The sequence below is a fragment of the Fukomys damarensis genome, unplaced genomic scaffold (genome assembly GCF_012274545.1).
Source record: "Fukomys damarensis isolate Sample0158 unplaced genomic scaffold, DMR_v1.0_HiC HiC_scaffold_31, whole genome shotgun sequence".
NCBI lineage: Eukaryota > Metazoa > Chordata > Mammalia > Rodentia > Bathyergidae > Fukomys > Fukomys damarensis.
Window position 1 is genome coordinate 24,791,975 of NW_022900943.1, and position 17,132 is coordinate 24,809,106.

The 17,132-nt window shown below is 34.1% G+C and overlaps 1 protein-coding gene across 5 annotated transcripts in view; it reads left to right on the top strand.

Moving 5' to 3' along the window:
• The window catches only part of Vps13a (vacuolar protein sorting 13 homolog A), a 228,418-nt gene that overhangs the window by 168,753 nt on the left and 42,533 nt on the right, over positions 1-17,132 (top strand). For all 5 annotated transcript variants that reach the window (XR_004514896.1, XR_004514897.1, XM_033757746.1 and 2 more), the window contains exons 58-63: positions 192-261; positions 1,267-1,372; positions 13,078-13,191; positions 14,274-14,419; positions 15,889-15,970; positions 16,705-16,818. Coding sequence is in view for 3 of the 5 variants with exons in the window: in XM_033757746.1 (XP_033613637.1) it covers positions 192-261; positions 1,267-1,372; positions 13,078-13,191; positions 14,274-14,419; positions 15,889-15,970; positions 16,705-16,818 (632 nt within the window). In the remaining 2 variants the exon portion in view is untranslated. The remainder of the gene's footprint in view (positions 1-191; positions 262-1,266; positions 1,373-13,077; positions 13,192-14,273; positions 14,420-15,888; positions 15,971-16,704; positions 16,819-17,132) is intronic.

Sequence of the window (17,132 nt, forward strand, 5' to 3'; positions counted from 1 at the left end):
GTTACTTTGAAAGACCGTCCTAGAGTCTGAAGTTAGGATTGTAACGAACCTAGCAAAATATCAGCAATTTTAATTAACTTGATTTAGTAAGTGATTTCATTTTTCTTTGTTTAACATATATTAAACTGGAAGAGTGTGCTTAACTTTGGCTTAAAGGTCCATAAGAATAATCATATTTATAACCTTTATAGCACCAAAGCCCTTTACAGATGTCAGTATTGTCATGAGATCTGCAGGACATTCCCAGATATCACGTATTAAGTAAGTGTTTTCGTGCATCTCTTACATGTTCATTTAATGTTTTGGTTTAATATTTCAATGATTTGAGCCAAGTGTGGTCGTGCACACCTGTAATCCCAGCATTTGGGAGGCTGAGGCAGGAGGATCGCTGTGAGTTCAAGACCAGCCTGGGCTACATAGTGAGTTCCAGGTCAGTCACAACAACATAGTGAGACTCTGTCTCAAAAAACAAAAAAACAAAACAAAACAAACAAACAAACAAAATATATACATATAGGAATGATTTGTACTCTATAGATTTCAGATAAATCAAAGTTTTAACTATTCAATATTAAATTATAAAAGCCAAAGAGCAATGTGTAATGAAGTACACCTAGATGTTAAGAATAGTTTATTGCTAAATCTTGAGTTAGTTTACGACCTTATTTTTGTGTTTAAAATGCCTGTGATGGCCGTATATTATTTTAGGAGCACGGATAAAAATACTATTTCCATATTCACTCACTGCTTATTTTAAGAACTGGAGTGTGAGCAGAAATGTCTGTCTGTGTGATGCTCCCTATGTCATTCGTCTCACCTTATCACTGAGTTGGTCTGCATTTCCTTGCTTTTCAAAATACACCGATATTGTGTGTGTGTACCTCCATGCTTTATAGCTCTCAGTTTTTTCTGATTTTCTAAAAAATGTTTCAAACTGTAAACAAACCTCAGCAACTTGCTTTTTAAATTAAATTTTATACTAAAAATTTATTGATTTTGTTGTATGTAGCTATGATTTGTTCATTACTACTAATGTGTAATGTTTTGTTGAATTACTGTATACTATAGCTTACTTTTCCATTTCTCTATGGCATTTCTCTACATAGAGGTTCTCTATTTATAAACATTGGTATCATGATGTGTTTTTTTATTTGTTCATTTAAGAATTCTAAGTTTCGAAGTTCTAATATATATCAAATACTTTTTTCTCATCCAATATTCTTAGTGCAATTAATGTTTTTTATTGTTTTCTACTTTGTAACATAGGTATTTCAAAGTATTGATTCAAGAAATGGATCTCAGGTTAGATCTTGGATTTGTCTATGCTTTAGCAGACCTTATGACAGAAAATGAAGCGACTGAAAACACAGAGGTAAGACTTAGAATGATACCATTTGGTGGGAAACACTAAGGAAACAGGATTACAGGAAAAGTATTATGAATGCTTAGATATTAACTTGGTTTTGTTTCACTTTAAAAATAATAAATTTTAAATCTTTTATTCTATTGTGGTAAGTAAATGTGTAGAAATCATATTTTTTAGAGGATAGAAAATGGAAGTAAATCCTTGCTTGTTAGCAAATAAGAAGAAAAGTTGGGAATCAGGACTGAAAGAAGATAGTCACTCATGTTCACATCACGTTTTTTCTTTTGTTTTCCTGGGTTGCTTTTCCTCCCACATACTCACCAGCATTCACTGGTTCTTGTATTCTTATTGATATTGGAATCTCAGTATAGTTTTGATTTGTTTTTCCATAATAGCTAAAGATGTGGAACATTTTTTCATGTACTTTTGACCATTGCAATGACTTCTTATGAAAAGATTTTGTTTAATTCATTTGCCCATTTATTGATTGGGCTATTTAGGATTTTTGGGTTTTTTTAAGTTCTTTATATATATTATAGATATTAATACTCTATCAGAAGAATAGCTAGCAAAGATTTCCCCCCCATTCTGTAGTTGTCTCTTTACTCTGTTGATCATTTGTTTTGCTGTGTAAAAGTTTCTCTATTTGATAACAGTCCCAGATAATGATTCTTGATAATATTTGTTGAGCTATTGATGTCCGATTCAGAAAGACTTTGCATGTGCCTATGTGTTCAAGTTTTTCCCCTGCGTTTTCTTCCAGCATTTTCAATGTTTTCCGGTTTGTATTTCAGTTTAGTACAGGGTGACAGGTGGGGACCTAATTTCAGTCCTCTTCTTGTAGATACCCAGGTTTCCCATTACCATTTGTTAAAATAGGTGTCTCTTCTCCAGCATATGTTTTCCACCCATTTGTCAAATATCAGATTGCTATAGGTACATGGGCTTGTACCTGTGTCTTTTGCTCTATTCCAGTAGTCTACACATCTGTTTTTGTGCCAGTTCTGTGGTGATTAAGCTTAGTTGTGTCAACTTGATTGGCGTGGGAGCTGCTCAGGGGATTAGAAAAGCACACTTCTGGGTACGTGTGTGTATGGGTCATAGAAGCATGACCTTAGCTATTATATCTAGTCCCTTGCCTCTTCCTCTCTGACACTGCTCACCTGCTGTTTCCTGGCTACCATTAACTAAGCAGCGTAGCTTAGCCATCCTCTTCCACCATGATATTTATGTGTCAGAACCAGCAGACCATGGTCTAAGTCTCTTGAAACCATGAACCAAATTAAAAATCTTCCTCTTCTTCAATTATGGATGTCAAGTATTTTATCCCAGCAACAGGAAAACTAATACAGAAAAATTAGTACTAATTTTAGTTGTAATTTAAATGAAAATGATTTCATTGCTATGACTGTACCTCACCTTGTGGTTTAGAATCCTTTGGGACTGGCTTGTGGGAGGAGTTTAGAAAAGTTTAGAGAAGGAGGCTAGAGAAGCATTAGAATGTTGTAATAAGAGCTTGATTGGCAAATCTGTTTGCAAGAATCTTACAGAGGATTTTTGTATCTGTATTTGTCAAGGATGTTGGTCTTTACTTTTTGTTGTTGAATCTTTATCTGGTTGTAGTATTAGGGAAATGTTGACTTTGTAGAATGAATTTGGAAGCATTCCTAACATTTCTAAATTTTATGAAAAAGTTTGGAGAGCATTTTTGTTACTTCCTCTTGAAAGTTGTCCTAAAATTCAGCAGTAAATTTATTGGTACTAGGCTTTTCTTAGTCGGGAGAGTTTTTATTCCTGCTTCACTATCATTGTTACTGATCTATGTAAAGTTTTTATATCTTCTTGGTTAAATTGTGGTAGATGATATATGTCTAGGAATTTATCTATTTTGGAATACAACTTTACAAAATGGTTTCTAACTAGCCTCTGGATTTCAGTGGTGTCTAATTCATCCTTTTCATCTTTAATTTTATCAATTTGGATCTTCTCTCTTTTGGTACATTTGGCTGAGGGTTTATCATTCTTGTTTTTCTCTTCAAAGAACCAACTATTTGATTCATTGATCCCATATATTCTTTTAGGCTCTATTTCACTATAATTTCTACTCATCTTTATTATTTCCTTCCTGCTGCTTGATTGGGGTTTTATTCTTGTTTATTTAGAACCTTGAGATATGCCATATCATTATGTTATTTATTTAGAATCACTGTGTTTTTCTAATGTAGGCATGCATAGCCATAAATTCATTTTTAGAACTGTTTTCATTGTGTCCCCCAGAGCCTGATATGTTGTGTTTCTGTTATTTGATTGTAGGAGCTTCTTATTATTTTTCCCTGATTTCTTCAACAAGCCACTGATCATTCCAGAGTGTGTGCTGTTTAATCTTCACATTTGTATAGCTTCTGTAGTTTCTTCTGTTGCTGTTTAGCTTAATTCCATTATGATCTGATAGGATGAATAAGATTGTTTCACTTTTATTGTATTTAGCAGCACTTGCTTGATGGGGTAAACATGGTCTAGTCTGAAGAAAATTCCGTTGGCTGCTTAAAACAACGTATGTTTTATTGTTGAAAGGAATACTGTTGAGGTTTGTTGAGTCCATTTGGTCCATGGTATAGCTTAACTCTGATTTTTCTTTGTTAGTTTTTTTTGTGGGGGAGGTGGATCTGGCTGACATATCTGTTTGAAACTGGTATTGAAGTCACCCACTATGATTGTATTGGAGACTGTGTGATCCCTTTATGTCAAGTAGTATTTATTTTATGAAATTGAGTGTGTGATGATGTACAAATGTTATTTCTCTTCAGTACATTATTTAGTACATTATTCTCTTTATTAATAGTGGCCGTCTTCTGACAATTTTAGTTTGAAGCAAGCCTACTTTGCCTGATAAAAGTATAGCTACTCCTCTTTGGGTTATCATTTTTCCATTCTTTGACTTTCAGCCTGAATGTCTTTTAAGGTGAGGTGTGTTTCTCACAGGCAGTGTAGATGGGTCTTGTTTTTCAATCCAGTCTCTCAGTCTGTCTGTCTTTTAATAGGTGAATTAAGACCATTTATGTTAAGTGCTGCCATTGAAGGGTGTGTCCTAATTCCTGCCGTATTTTTGTCTTTCTAGTTGTTCATTTCATTCCTGATTCACATTCCCAATGAGATATATTCATTCTCTTGGTCTCATGGTTGTCATTTTATGCAGTGCTGGCTTAGTGGTCATCAGTTTCTCAACTTTGTACTTATCTTGGAAGGCCTTTATTTCTCTTTTGATTTAGAGAATGGCCTTGCAAGATGGAGTAATAGTTGGTTGGCAGTTATTTTCTTTCAGGGCTTGAAATGCAATATTCCAAGCCCTCCTAGCCTTTTGAGTTTCTGAGAACTCTTCTGTTACTCTGATGGGCTTGCCCTTGTAGCAATTTAACATTATCTCAAACAGCTATTTAAAAAAAAAACACACACAATAAACAGTAGCAAAGTTTTTTTAATGGTATGAAATGCAACAGGCTCTGCTGAGCAATTTGGGCCACTAATAGTAGGAAAAGAAGCTGGGCATGGTGGTGCACGCCTATAGTCCCAGCACTCAGGAGGCTGAGGCAGGAGGATCTATGCATGTTGGAGACCAATCTGGTCTAGACAGTGAGTTTCAGAGCAGTCTCAACTACATAGTGAGACCCTGTCTCAAAAAACCAAAAAAAAAAAAAAGTAGGAAAAGAAGTACACCCTACAATGTAAGGGTGGTCACCATGCAAGAGCAAACAGTGACCTCTTAACAGCTTTTAATATTCTTTCTTCATTCTGAATTTTTAGTAGTTTGACTGTAATATCATGTAAAGGTTCTTTTCTGGTCATGTCTGTTTGAGGTTCTAAATGCCTCTGTTAACTGGATATTCACCTTATTCTCCAGGTTTGGGAAATTTTCTGCCATAACATCAGTGTATAGATTTTCTGTACCATTAGCCTATACTTCTTCACCTCCGTTTAGGCTAATGAGTCTTAAATTTGTTCCTTTAGAATTGTTCGGGAGCTCTTTGGTAATCATTTTGTTAATTTTTTTTCAATTGTTTAAGTGTTCTAATATTTCCACCTTGTCTTCAAGCCCTTAAACTTTCAGTCGAATTTTTTCTTTGACTAATTTAGGACTTCATCTCTGGGATTTCGGTTTGGTTCTTTTTCAGAACCTTGATCTCTTTGTTTTACTGAAGTGGTCTTTTATATCTAGCATTGTTTACCTTTAATTCATTCAGCTGTATCTTTGAGCTCATTGATCGTTTTAATAATTGATTTGTTTAGCTGCTTATTTGTGTCTTCTTTGATCTCATTCATAATTTTAAATAACTTATTAAAATTTGGGGGTGTTTATCTACTTAAATATTGTGGGATCAGTTTGGGAGAGTTATGAATTTGGGGATGCATCTTGTTTCCCTGATTTCTCATGATTGTTGTATTTTTGTGTTAAGAGTTGTTGCAGATCAGTTGGCATGGATATCCCCACTGTTGTCTGCAGGTCTTTTTAGTAAGTGGTTTTCTCTTTATGATATACCCCAAGCTGAGGCTGTATCTTGGTTTTTAAGCATCCACTTGCCCAATCCAGAATGTAGGTTCAGTTTCTAGCACAATTTTTTTTTTTTTGAGGAGAAACAAGTACCAGTAATTCAGCATTTAAAGTACTAACCATATATTGACATTATAATTTAACTTATTTTAAAAAGTTCTCTATTTTACTAACCCAGGAAAAGAAAAAAGATAATATAGGATATGCTGGAGGAAAACAAAATAAAAACAAAAAAATAGGCTCTATTAATAATATCTACATATAAGAAAAGAGAGGAGAGTTTGAGAGGGTGTGATAGAAGGAAAAGAAGTATAAATGGAAAGTGAGCGTTTGAATACAATTAATGAACTAGGGGAAACAGCAAATCCTTTGAAACAAGCCTTGGTGGGAGAACAAAACAAGGTAAGACATTATAAAAGCAAAAGCAGTAACTAATGCTGATAAACACTTGCATATGTACATACCCATGCATGTGTACACACACCAGGCTAGGTCCAGTATTCCTCCCTGTGGGTCTATTTATACTGGAGACAACTATTCAGCTATTTTTCCTGTGATTATATTGGTGGATGCCACCCGACAAAAGGAGGGATGTGAAAATCTTTTTTACTCCAGCATTTACCTTCTCAGCCTCTTATCCAGGTAGGAGGAAATATTTAGGGCAGTTTGGAGGCTGAGCTCTACCCCGCCATGGTTATAGTGTACTTGAGCAAGTTTATCAGTGGCAGGACTATATCATACTTGATGTGTCTCTCTTTCTCTTTTTCTTTTTAATGTACCTGAGAATGAGGGTGCCAGAATAGTTTGGGTTGGCCATCAGGCCTCTTACTTGTGTAGCTCTCATGCAGGTCTTGATTGTGGTCTGAAGCTCCAGAAGAAATCAGGCTATATTCTAGCCAGTGTCTGTGCACTGCCATGTTTTCTTTGAGTGTCTGAGAGAGCTGAGGTAGGCGGAAGTGCAGGGTCTGCACTAGGATAAAAATCTACAGATCACTGCCCTTTCAGTGGTCTCTGCAGCAGTGTTCTCAGACCCAGATCCATCCCACTACAAAAAACTCACATGCTGAACTCTATTTTGTCAGTGTTCAAAGTATTATTCTTTTTGCCTTCTATTTTTTTTTTCATTACCCTCTGCCCAGCCTAATCCTAGTATGTCTGCTGCCAGCTGGATTTCATGCCATCCAACCATCCTGTTGAGACTTTCTCAGGTAGGAGTCTGTAGTCCACAAACAAAGTACCTAAGGTGTTTTGCCCCAGTTCCACAATTTTAGTTTTTTGTATTACAGTTAGCATTGTCCTAGACACAAGTTAACTATTAGGGAAGATATTCACTGCCTGCTTGGAGAGATGTAGCTATTATATCCTGGAGATATAAAAGTACAGTTTATGGGCTGTGGACTTAGCTCAGTGGTTCTGCTGCCTGCGTCGGAAGCTCAAGGTCGCAAGTTCAATCGCCAGTACCAAAAAAAAAAAAACAAACAAACAAAAAAATACAATTTATGACCTTTCTGCTCTCCCACACCACAGGCAGAGGACATTAATAAAAATGGTTTCTGACCCCATTTCTATCTAAAATCATCTGTTGCTGCTTCTGAGGCAGAGACAAGAGCTTCGAAAATGGCTTCCTGATCCAACCCCATTTAGGTCAACAGGGAAAAGCTGGGAATTATGACTGTCATCACTGATTCCTTGGCCAAAGTCGGATGTCACATCTGCCCTGGCTCTATCTCTGTCTATAACCAAAGTCACCTGAAGTTTTTCTCTTACTACCCCATGGGAAAGGAGCTTCCTTCTGAACACAGCTCTTTATTCAGTGCCAGTAAGCGTTACTTCTGTTTCTTTACTTACCTTTCTAAATACTAATGTTTCTGGGGTTCATCTGTTTGCTTTCTCACTCAAGTTGGAATCCAGAGATTTCTTATGTCTCTCCTCTCTCATGGAGCTGCATACCTATTAGTTCAGACAAACAGCCTAAAGCAGTTTAAGAAATACTGTTTGTCTCTAGTCTCCCATCCTGGCAGATTTTTTTTTTTTCTTTTTATGGTACCTGGGATCTAACTCAGGACCTTGTGCTTATGAGGCAGGTGGCAGCACCACTGAGCTAAAATCACTATAGTCTCCCATCCTGAGTCCTTAGTACCATTTATTGGAAAGACTATTAATCCCCTATTGAACAGTTTTGACAAGTTGTCTGGAAATAAATATTCTTACTCTATTGATCTGTGTGAGCCTCCTTGTCCCAGTACCACATTGTCTTATCGTTGATTTTTAGTAACTTTTGAAATTGGGAAATGTGAACCCTCCTGGTTTCTTTTTCAAGATTGATTTATCCATATTGAGTCCTGGCAAATTCATAAAGTTTTTGAAGTCATATTCTTCAAAGAATTCAGGTGGTTTTCAGATAGAGATTGCGCTGAATCTAGGAATCAAGAAGCTGAGGCAAAAGGATCTTGAGTTACTACATAATGACTTTATGGCCAGCCTCCTGGCCTACTAGGAAGACCCTGTCTCAAAAATAACACAATGTAAAAAAATAGTATTAAATATTCTGACCTTGAAACATGCGATTTTTTTCCTTTTAAGTAGATCTTTAATTCTTTAAAAAAGATATGCTAGTTTTCAGAGTATAGGTTTTACATTTATTTTGTTAAATTTATTTCTAAGTGGGTTTTAGATGGTGGTGGTGGTGTTTGTTTGTTGTACTGCGGATTGAGCGCAGAGCCTTCACCATGAGGCACATCTCTAGCCCTTTTTTTTTTTTTTTTTTTTAATTTTAAGACAGGAATGTTCTAAGTTACTTATAGGCTGGGCTCTAATTTGCAGTACTCCTGTCAGCCTCCCAGAACCCTGGGATTCCGGATGTGAGCCACCTCACCCAGCACTATTTTACTGTTTTTATAGTGTTATGCATGAAATTTATTTGCTTAATTTCCTTTTTGAATAGCTCATATACATAGAAATACAAGTGATTTTTGTGTATTTTTTTTTTTTTTTTTTTGGTACTGGGGATCAAACTCAGGCCCTTGCGCTTGCAAGGCAGGGAGCGGAACCACTGAGCCAAACCCCTAGCCCCTTGATCTTCTGTTTTATAACTTTAATGAATCTGTTAGCTCTAATTGCTTTCTGTATTCTTTAGGAGTTTTATATTATATGTATAAGATCATATCATTTTAGAAGAGAGCTAGACTGACTGACTTCTTCCTTTCTGATACAAATGCTTCTTTTTTTCCTCCCTAATTATACTGTTACAAACTAGTGAAATATTGAACAAAAATGAAAGCAGACATACTTATGTTGTTTCTGATCTTAGAGGAAAGGCTTTCAGTCTTTCACCCTGAAATATGATGCTATGTGTCATATACATATATGACATTATTGACCCATATGACATTATTGTTAGACATAATACCAGATTTGGGATTTTTTTAGTATTTTGTTAAGGATTTTTGTGTTTATATTCATAAGAGATACTAGGCTGTGGTTTTTCTATGACATCTTTACTTTTGGAGTCACAATAAGATTGATTTTATAGGGCCGGGGATTTAGCTCAGCGGTTCAGTGGCCTGCCTTGCAAGTTCAATATCCGGTACCCCTCGCAAAAAAGAATGACTTTATAAAATGAGTTGAGAAATATTCCCTCTGTAGTTTTTTTTGGGGGGGGGTGGTACCAGGGATTGAACTCTCCTGACCTTGCACTTGCGAGGTGGGTGGCAGGGCCACTGAGCTAAATCTCTGGCCCTCCCTCTGTGTTTTGAAGGAGTTTGTGAATTAATATTCTTTAAATGTGTGCAAAAATTCAACAATGAAGCTATCTGGATCTTGATTTACTTTCTGGGTAGTTTTTTGTTTGTTTGGTTCTTTGTTTTGTGGTACTGGGGATTGAACTCAGGACCTTGTGCTCACGAGGCGGACAGGATGCCACTGAGCTACATCCCCAGCTGTTTGTTTTTGTTTTTGATAACTCATTTAATTCCTTGTCAGTTTTTCTAGTTTGTGTATTTCTACTTTTGTGTATTTTCATTTTAAGTTTTCTAGTTGATTGACATAAATTTAATGGTAATATTTATCTATAATCCATTCAGTAAGGAAGGCCATTCGATGTTCTTTCACATAACCAGTCTTTTGTTTCATTGACTGTATTTTCGTTACTTTTACTTTGTGAATTGCTTTAATTTCTAGCTTATTAATTATTTCCATTCTGCCTGCTTTAGTTTATTTTTTAATTTTATAAGGTATAAAGAGGTTATTGGTTTGTGTTTTTCTTTTTTAGTGTGGGCATTTACAGATATAAATTTTTCTCTAAGTGCTATTTTAGCTGTCTTCTAAAAGTTTTGGTATGTTGTGTTTTCATTTATCTCAAATATTTTCACTTCCTCTTTTTTTTCTTTTATTTGCTTCACTTTTTTTTCTTTTGGTGAAGTATTATTCATTTTCCCTTTTGAGTTTTTCTTTGGCCTCTTGCCTATTTCCTCTTGTGCCTATTTTCTTTTTAGGGGTATTTAGTTTTTATGTATTTATAAGTTTCCGAATTTTTTTCTATTATTAGCTTCTAATTTCATTCGATTTTGAATGAAAAACATAGATTTTATTATTTATGTCCTTTGAAAATATACTGTGGTGTGTTTTATGGCCTGGAAAATGGTCTCTCCTAGAGAATGTGCATGTGCTTTTAGAGAGAATGCATCTTTTGTTATTGACTTGAGAGTTAGGCTAGGGCTAGTTGATCTATATTGTTCAAGTCTTCCATTTCCTTAATGATCTTCTGCCAAGCTATTCTACCCATTATTGTAAGTGGATTATTAAAGTCTCCAACTAGTATTGTTAAATTAATCTAGTCCTTTTCTGTCAGTTTTTCTGTGTATTGTTTTGCTGTTATTGGAAGCATATATGTTCATAGTTGTTACATCTTCTAGATAAATTAACCTTCCTATCACTGTAAAGTGTCCCTCTTTGTCACTGGTAACATATTTGAAGTATATTTTGTCAGGATTTATATACTTACTTTAACTTTCTTGTGGTTGATGTTTGCTTGATACTTCATTTCTCATCTTTTTACATTCAATGTGTATTAATAATTTAAAGTATGTTTCCTTTGAGCATCATATGGTTCAATCTTGTTTTCATATCCATTTTGATTATCTGTGCCTCTTGATTGAGTTATTTAATTCATTCATATTTCGTGTTATTGATATAATTGGATTTATGCCTGTCATTTTAAATTTATTTTTGTGTCTCGTACCTTTTGTGTTCCTTTGCTCTTCCTGTAGTGTTTTCTTGGCAATAAGTGAACATTTTCTTAGATGTCTTAATTACTTTTCTTGTAAAGTAGGAAAGGTTTATTTCATCTCAATGTTTGTAGAGGTTTCACTTCATAGTTGGCTGGCTCCAAGGCCAGGGTGGCATGGCAGAGGAGAAACAGTCCATAACAGGGTAGCAAATAAGGCAGCATCAGAAGCAGCAGCAGCAAGCCTCTCTTTCCATTTTATCCTGCCCATTCTATAAGCCTTTGGATGATGCCACTTACACCCAGGAGAGGGTTTCTTATTACCCACATCCAGAACTATGCTAAACCAATTAGTGAACTAATGCAGTACCACTCCTTTAATCCCACTAACATACCTTTAATCTACATTCACACACCTTAGACCCAGCCACCTCTAAAGGCCCATCTTTGACCACATGAGGGTTTCCGAGCACATCTAGACATAAGCCATGATATTGGGAAACACTTAAAAATTTCTTTTGTGATGTCTTTACCATATTTGAGGGGTTTTTTTAAAAAATATTTTTATTGATTGCTCCAGGACTTAAACTATTTTCTGATTTATACAAGCTTAATTCCAATGAGATATAAAAATGTAACTCCTGTGTTGCTCTCTTCCATTTTCCCTCTTTTACTGGTATCATTCGAATGCCTACTGCATCTGTAACATTATAAACCCAACAATAAATTATTGTTACTATTTCTTTACCACTTATTTCCCAGTATACCACTGCTTCCCATATACTATTTTTGTGTTTTTGTATTATATTTCTATATGTTACCAACCCAATTGTACATTTTATATCTATGTAATATATGATCTGTCCTGGAAAATAGTCTTCATGCGCTTGAAAAGAATGTTTATTCTACTCTTGTTGGGTTGAGTGTTCTGTAGATGTCACTCAGGTTTATTTCTTTATATTTTTATTTAAGTCTTTAAGGCATAATATTTAAACATTTTTTCTAAATCATTTAAGGAAAGAAAGGAAAAATAGGCATTTATATTGTCTTACTACCTTTTCTGATGAATTTTGTTTTTTAATTTAGGTTTAAAGTTTAGGGTCACTTGCTTTCAGCCTGAAATTTCTCTACTAATATTTTTTGTAAGGCATATATGCTAGGAACAAATTCTAAGGTTTTATTTATCTGGAAATGTTTTATGTTATCTTCATTTTGAGATATAACTATGCTGCGTATCAGAAGGGTTTTTAGCATTTGGATATCTTATCTATTGCCTTTGTCCCTTCTTATTTCTGTAAGAAAATCGACATCAAGAATGAAAATAAATTCTAATTACTTCATGAAATAAGCCAGGTATGGTGGTGCACACCTGTAATCCCAGCACTCAGGAGGCTGAGGCAGGAGGATCGCTGTGAGTGCAAGACCAGCCTGGGCTACATAGTGAGTTCCAGGTCAATCTCAAATATATAGTGAGACCCTGATTCAAAAATCCAAAAATAAATAAATAAATAATCACTTCATGAAATAGTATTTTCAGTTCCTTCTTTTTTAAAAAAATTATATTACTAGTCACTATAGGCTACAGTAAGGCAAGTAACAAAATGCTGCAAATGATTATGTTTAAAGAAACGAATGTGCCCCAAATCTGTTTATCAAAAGGATTAGTGGTCTTTTGAAATAAGAGCCACAGTCACGTGAAGAAAAGCTTGATAATTTTAATGGAAGCACAGAATACATACTTTTGTTTGTGAATAGCAGGCAGAATTGTCCTAACAATAAAAATGTTAGTAGTTGTTATGATGCGGTCGGTAACTTCCAATCATGAACAGTGTTGAGTCTGAATATTATAGAGAAGTTTTCTGCAAGGTGTGACCTATTGGCTGAAATATGTCATGCAGGCATGTCTTTTTAAATTTTAATATTTTTATGTTTCTTTTGTAGGCTGGGCTTTTCCATAAAGATGTAGAAGCTTTTGAAGAAGAATATGAAACGGTTTCTCTAGTAGATCAATCACAAGTCAGTCTCTATGAATATTTTCATATATCTCCTATCAAGGTAGGTGAAAAATGTAATTTTTTTCTCTGATAATCTAGATAATAGGAAATTAATTTGATCTCATCAGTGGGATTAGCAATTTAATTATGTTTTCCATAGGGTAGAAATCTTGGAGCTTTAAAGTTACAAATATAAATAAGTAATGAATGATATTTTTTAAACTTTTTAAATAGGTCTTCACCATGTGGAAATAATAATAATCACCTACAACATGTGTTTGTATATTTATATCTTTAACAGATTATTTCACCTTCATTTTGTGTTAAAGCTATGTTGGTGACAAGTTTCAAAATGTTCGATATTGTGTATTAGTTTTAATTTATCAAGCATATTTGACAGGAAGAAAAGGTGTAAAGGGTAGGAGGAAATGGGATAAGTAGGGGAAAGAAGGAAAATAAAAACAAATGAGAAAAGGAAAAAATAGAAACAATGTCTTTGTAAATAAGGAGGGGTGGAAGAGTTGAAGGGAGGGCAGGGAATGGGGAAAAAATAAGAACCAAGATATATCATGTAAAGGTATAAATTCCCAATGATGGATGTCATCATATTGTAAACCTAAAATGTACCAATACACTTAATGAAAAAATAAAGTGTATTTGATTTAGGAATTAGAAATTGAATAAAATTAAATTTACTTTAAATAGTTTAAGGTACTGATAATACTAGAAGGAAATTATTGCATAATCATATGGAATAAGTATGCAGTATGACACAAAAGTGATTTTTAACAGACTTCATAGTAACTTAATTCTAATATTTGAAATGTATACTTTTGGTGATGTTTATTTTCATCAGCCTAACCTACTAGGCTGGTATTATTATTAACAAATGTATAAAAGTGAATATTTTCCTGTTTATCAAAAAATAGAATTGAACTAAATATAATCATGTGGCTAATTTAAAGATTTAAGTAAAGCTATGTTGAATTTAAACTTGCTTTTAACTTGCTACTTAATAATTTTGACATAATCCTGTTAACTTTGAAATCTTTATGGTGTGAATTTAAAATAACACTATCTTTTTAAGTTAAAATTATCGGTATGAAAATGTGCTTTAAAATATTTATCCCTTTATGTCTTTAGTTGCATCTAAGTGTTTCACTGAGTTCGGGTAGAGAAGAAGCTAAAGATTCAGAACAGCATGGAGGACTGATTCCATTTCATTCTTTAAATCTTTTGCTGAAGAGTATTGGTGCCACCCTTACAGATGTACAAGACGTAGTTTTTAAGTATGTAACTGTTCATCTGTAAAGTGATGAACAGTCCTTTTATACTTACCTAAAAATTTTTACATGAGAAAGTATGTAAAGTATATTGTAAATCATAGCAAAATTTGGCTTTTGCCTTTAAATGGAATACAATAAAAATAACAACTTTATTTGCCCAAACTACAGAAAAATTATTAAATTATTTCCTTAAGAAAAAAAGACAGGGTATACAGTTTTATGTACTTTTAGGAAACCTGGCCTAGAGGATGCCTAAAGATAGATGATACTTGAAAGATGTGGCTTCAAAAGTCCATAAGATCAAAGCTTTTCAAAGAAAGTGTGACTGAGCCAGAATAAAGGCATTAATGGAAAAAATTAAAGAGATCAGTTTAAACCTAGTCAAGAATTTACATTTGAGGCCTGGGATTTAGCTCAGTGTGCCACCGTCTGCCTCCCAAGCGCAAGGACCCCCGTTCGATCTCCAGTATCAACCCCCTCAACCCCCTCAAAAAAGAATTTACATTTGAATGTTAGTCGTAATGGAAGCTAATCAAATATCTGACCAGAAACTCAATGAGTCTGAATGGGGACTTTAGAAAAGTATGATCTTTTTAGATAGACTTTCTATGTGGTTATTAAAAAGCAGTAGTAAAAATTAGTACTTATATGAGCTAATTCTGAACCTAAATAAAGTTATTTAACAGTCAAAAGAATATATGTTTCATGTCAGTAGAATAGGATGAGATATCTAAACTTGCTACTGTCGTATTCAGCAATAAGAAATATAGAGCTTCCCAATTATTGGATCCAGGTATATGCTGTGAATGGGTTTTTAAAAGTTAAGCTGATTTGTCTCCTCAGCTGTCAGCCCATAGGCAGGACTTTCAGCAGTTGGAGCTTGGCCTTTTGTTTTTGTTTTTTTGGTCTATGTGTGTATTGTATGAGTTGCTAGAGTTTAAACCCGGGGCTTTTACAGTGAGCTACATCACTGGAGGTCCTCCTTGATGTTGTTGTTGTTGTTGTTGTTGTGTTGGAGGAGAGGATAGCATCTTGCTGATAAGTTGCCTAGGCTGGGCATAAACTTTGATCTGTTTATCTCCACCTACCAGAGTGCTTGAATTACAAGCACTTAACCTCAGACATTCTTATGCAGTCTCTTCTTTTTACTTCAATATGAACATTTTCTGTGTGAGTCTTAGAATTAGGATATAGTTCTAAAGGTCTGTGATGGACTCCCAAGGGTCTCTGAATCCCTTAAATATATGAAAATTTGTGGATATTGATGACATTTCAGAATATAAGGTCCATGAATTTTATTAGACTCGAGTTTGTTTTGACTAGAATGTACAAAGATATACATAGAAAACTGTACTAGAAGGAAAGATTTGGAGAAAAATTTAAAAAGAAAGTAAATTAACTCCTCAATGCTTTTTCTCTTTCTCGATTTCATAATCTCTACGTATATGTGTTTTTATATACTTGTTTTTCAGGCTTGCCTTTTTTGAACTCAACTATCAGTTTCATACCACATCTCAACTACAGTCTGAAGTAATAAAACACTATTCAAAACAGGTTTGTCAGATTATTTTACAAATAGAATAACAGACTAGTAAAGCTTTATGTGTCTGTTCATGTGTTCTCAATATAGATTTTTCATAGAAACAAATATCAATTTTCAAAATATTAAAGCATGAATTTTTTTTCTCAGAATTATAGAAACAAACTTGAGCCCAGCCAAAACTTCATTTTATTTTGTCCTTATATTTTTAGTCACTGTCAGAAATTTTTTCTGAGTCAGTATGGATTTGTAATCTTTATTAATTCACAACACTTATGTTTTAAAATGCAGTCATTAATATTTTATGATACAACTTAGTATCTGAGTTAGTTGTGATGTAATGGACAAATCACTGAGCATGACTCAAGAAATCTGTATATTGATCCCACTTTTGCCATATATCTACTTTGTGACCCTGAATGTCATTTGACCCAATTTCTAAAATAGTAGTAGTAGTAGTAGTAGTAGTAGTAGTAGTAGTAGTAGTAACTGTCATAAATAATTATACAAGTGAAAGAATTTTTGATATTTTTATGGAAATATTTATATATAAATATAATGTCATAGACTCTGGTTGTAACACCAGATTGCTCTTTAAACTAAAAATGGTGATGAATTGGTGGTATGGGCTTAATATTGAAATTGATAGTGAAGATGTTAGCCTGAGGACACTAGATGGGTGTACTAATCTATAAGAATAATAGGTCTTAATTATATGAATTGATTAATGTTCATATTTCATTTTTAGGCCATTAAGCAGATGTACGTACTCATTCTTGGACTTGATGTTTTGGGAAATCCCTTTGGCTTAATTAGAGAATTTTCAGAAGGTGTAGAGGCATTTTTTTATGAACCTTACCAGGTAAAATAATTTTCTAGCATTATATAATATATCAAATTACTACTCTTAAATACATAATGCATTTCTGTTGTTAACTTGAGCTGTGGGTATAAATAAGTTTTGGGAGATATACAAAATATTACTACTTTTCAGCAAACACTAAGGTTTGGGGGCACTTTGGGAGGAAACTTCTACTTTTTTTTCTCAAAATTTAAATTTAACACATTTATGCCAAAGATTGAAATTTTTTCTGAAATTCATGTATGCTATCCAAAGAAATTCAAGGAACAAGAATTTGAAGAGAAATTCATTATATTTTGTTGTTATGAATGTTC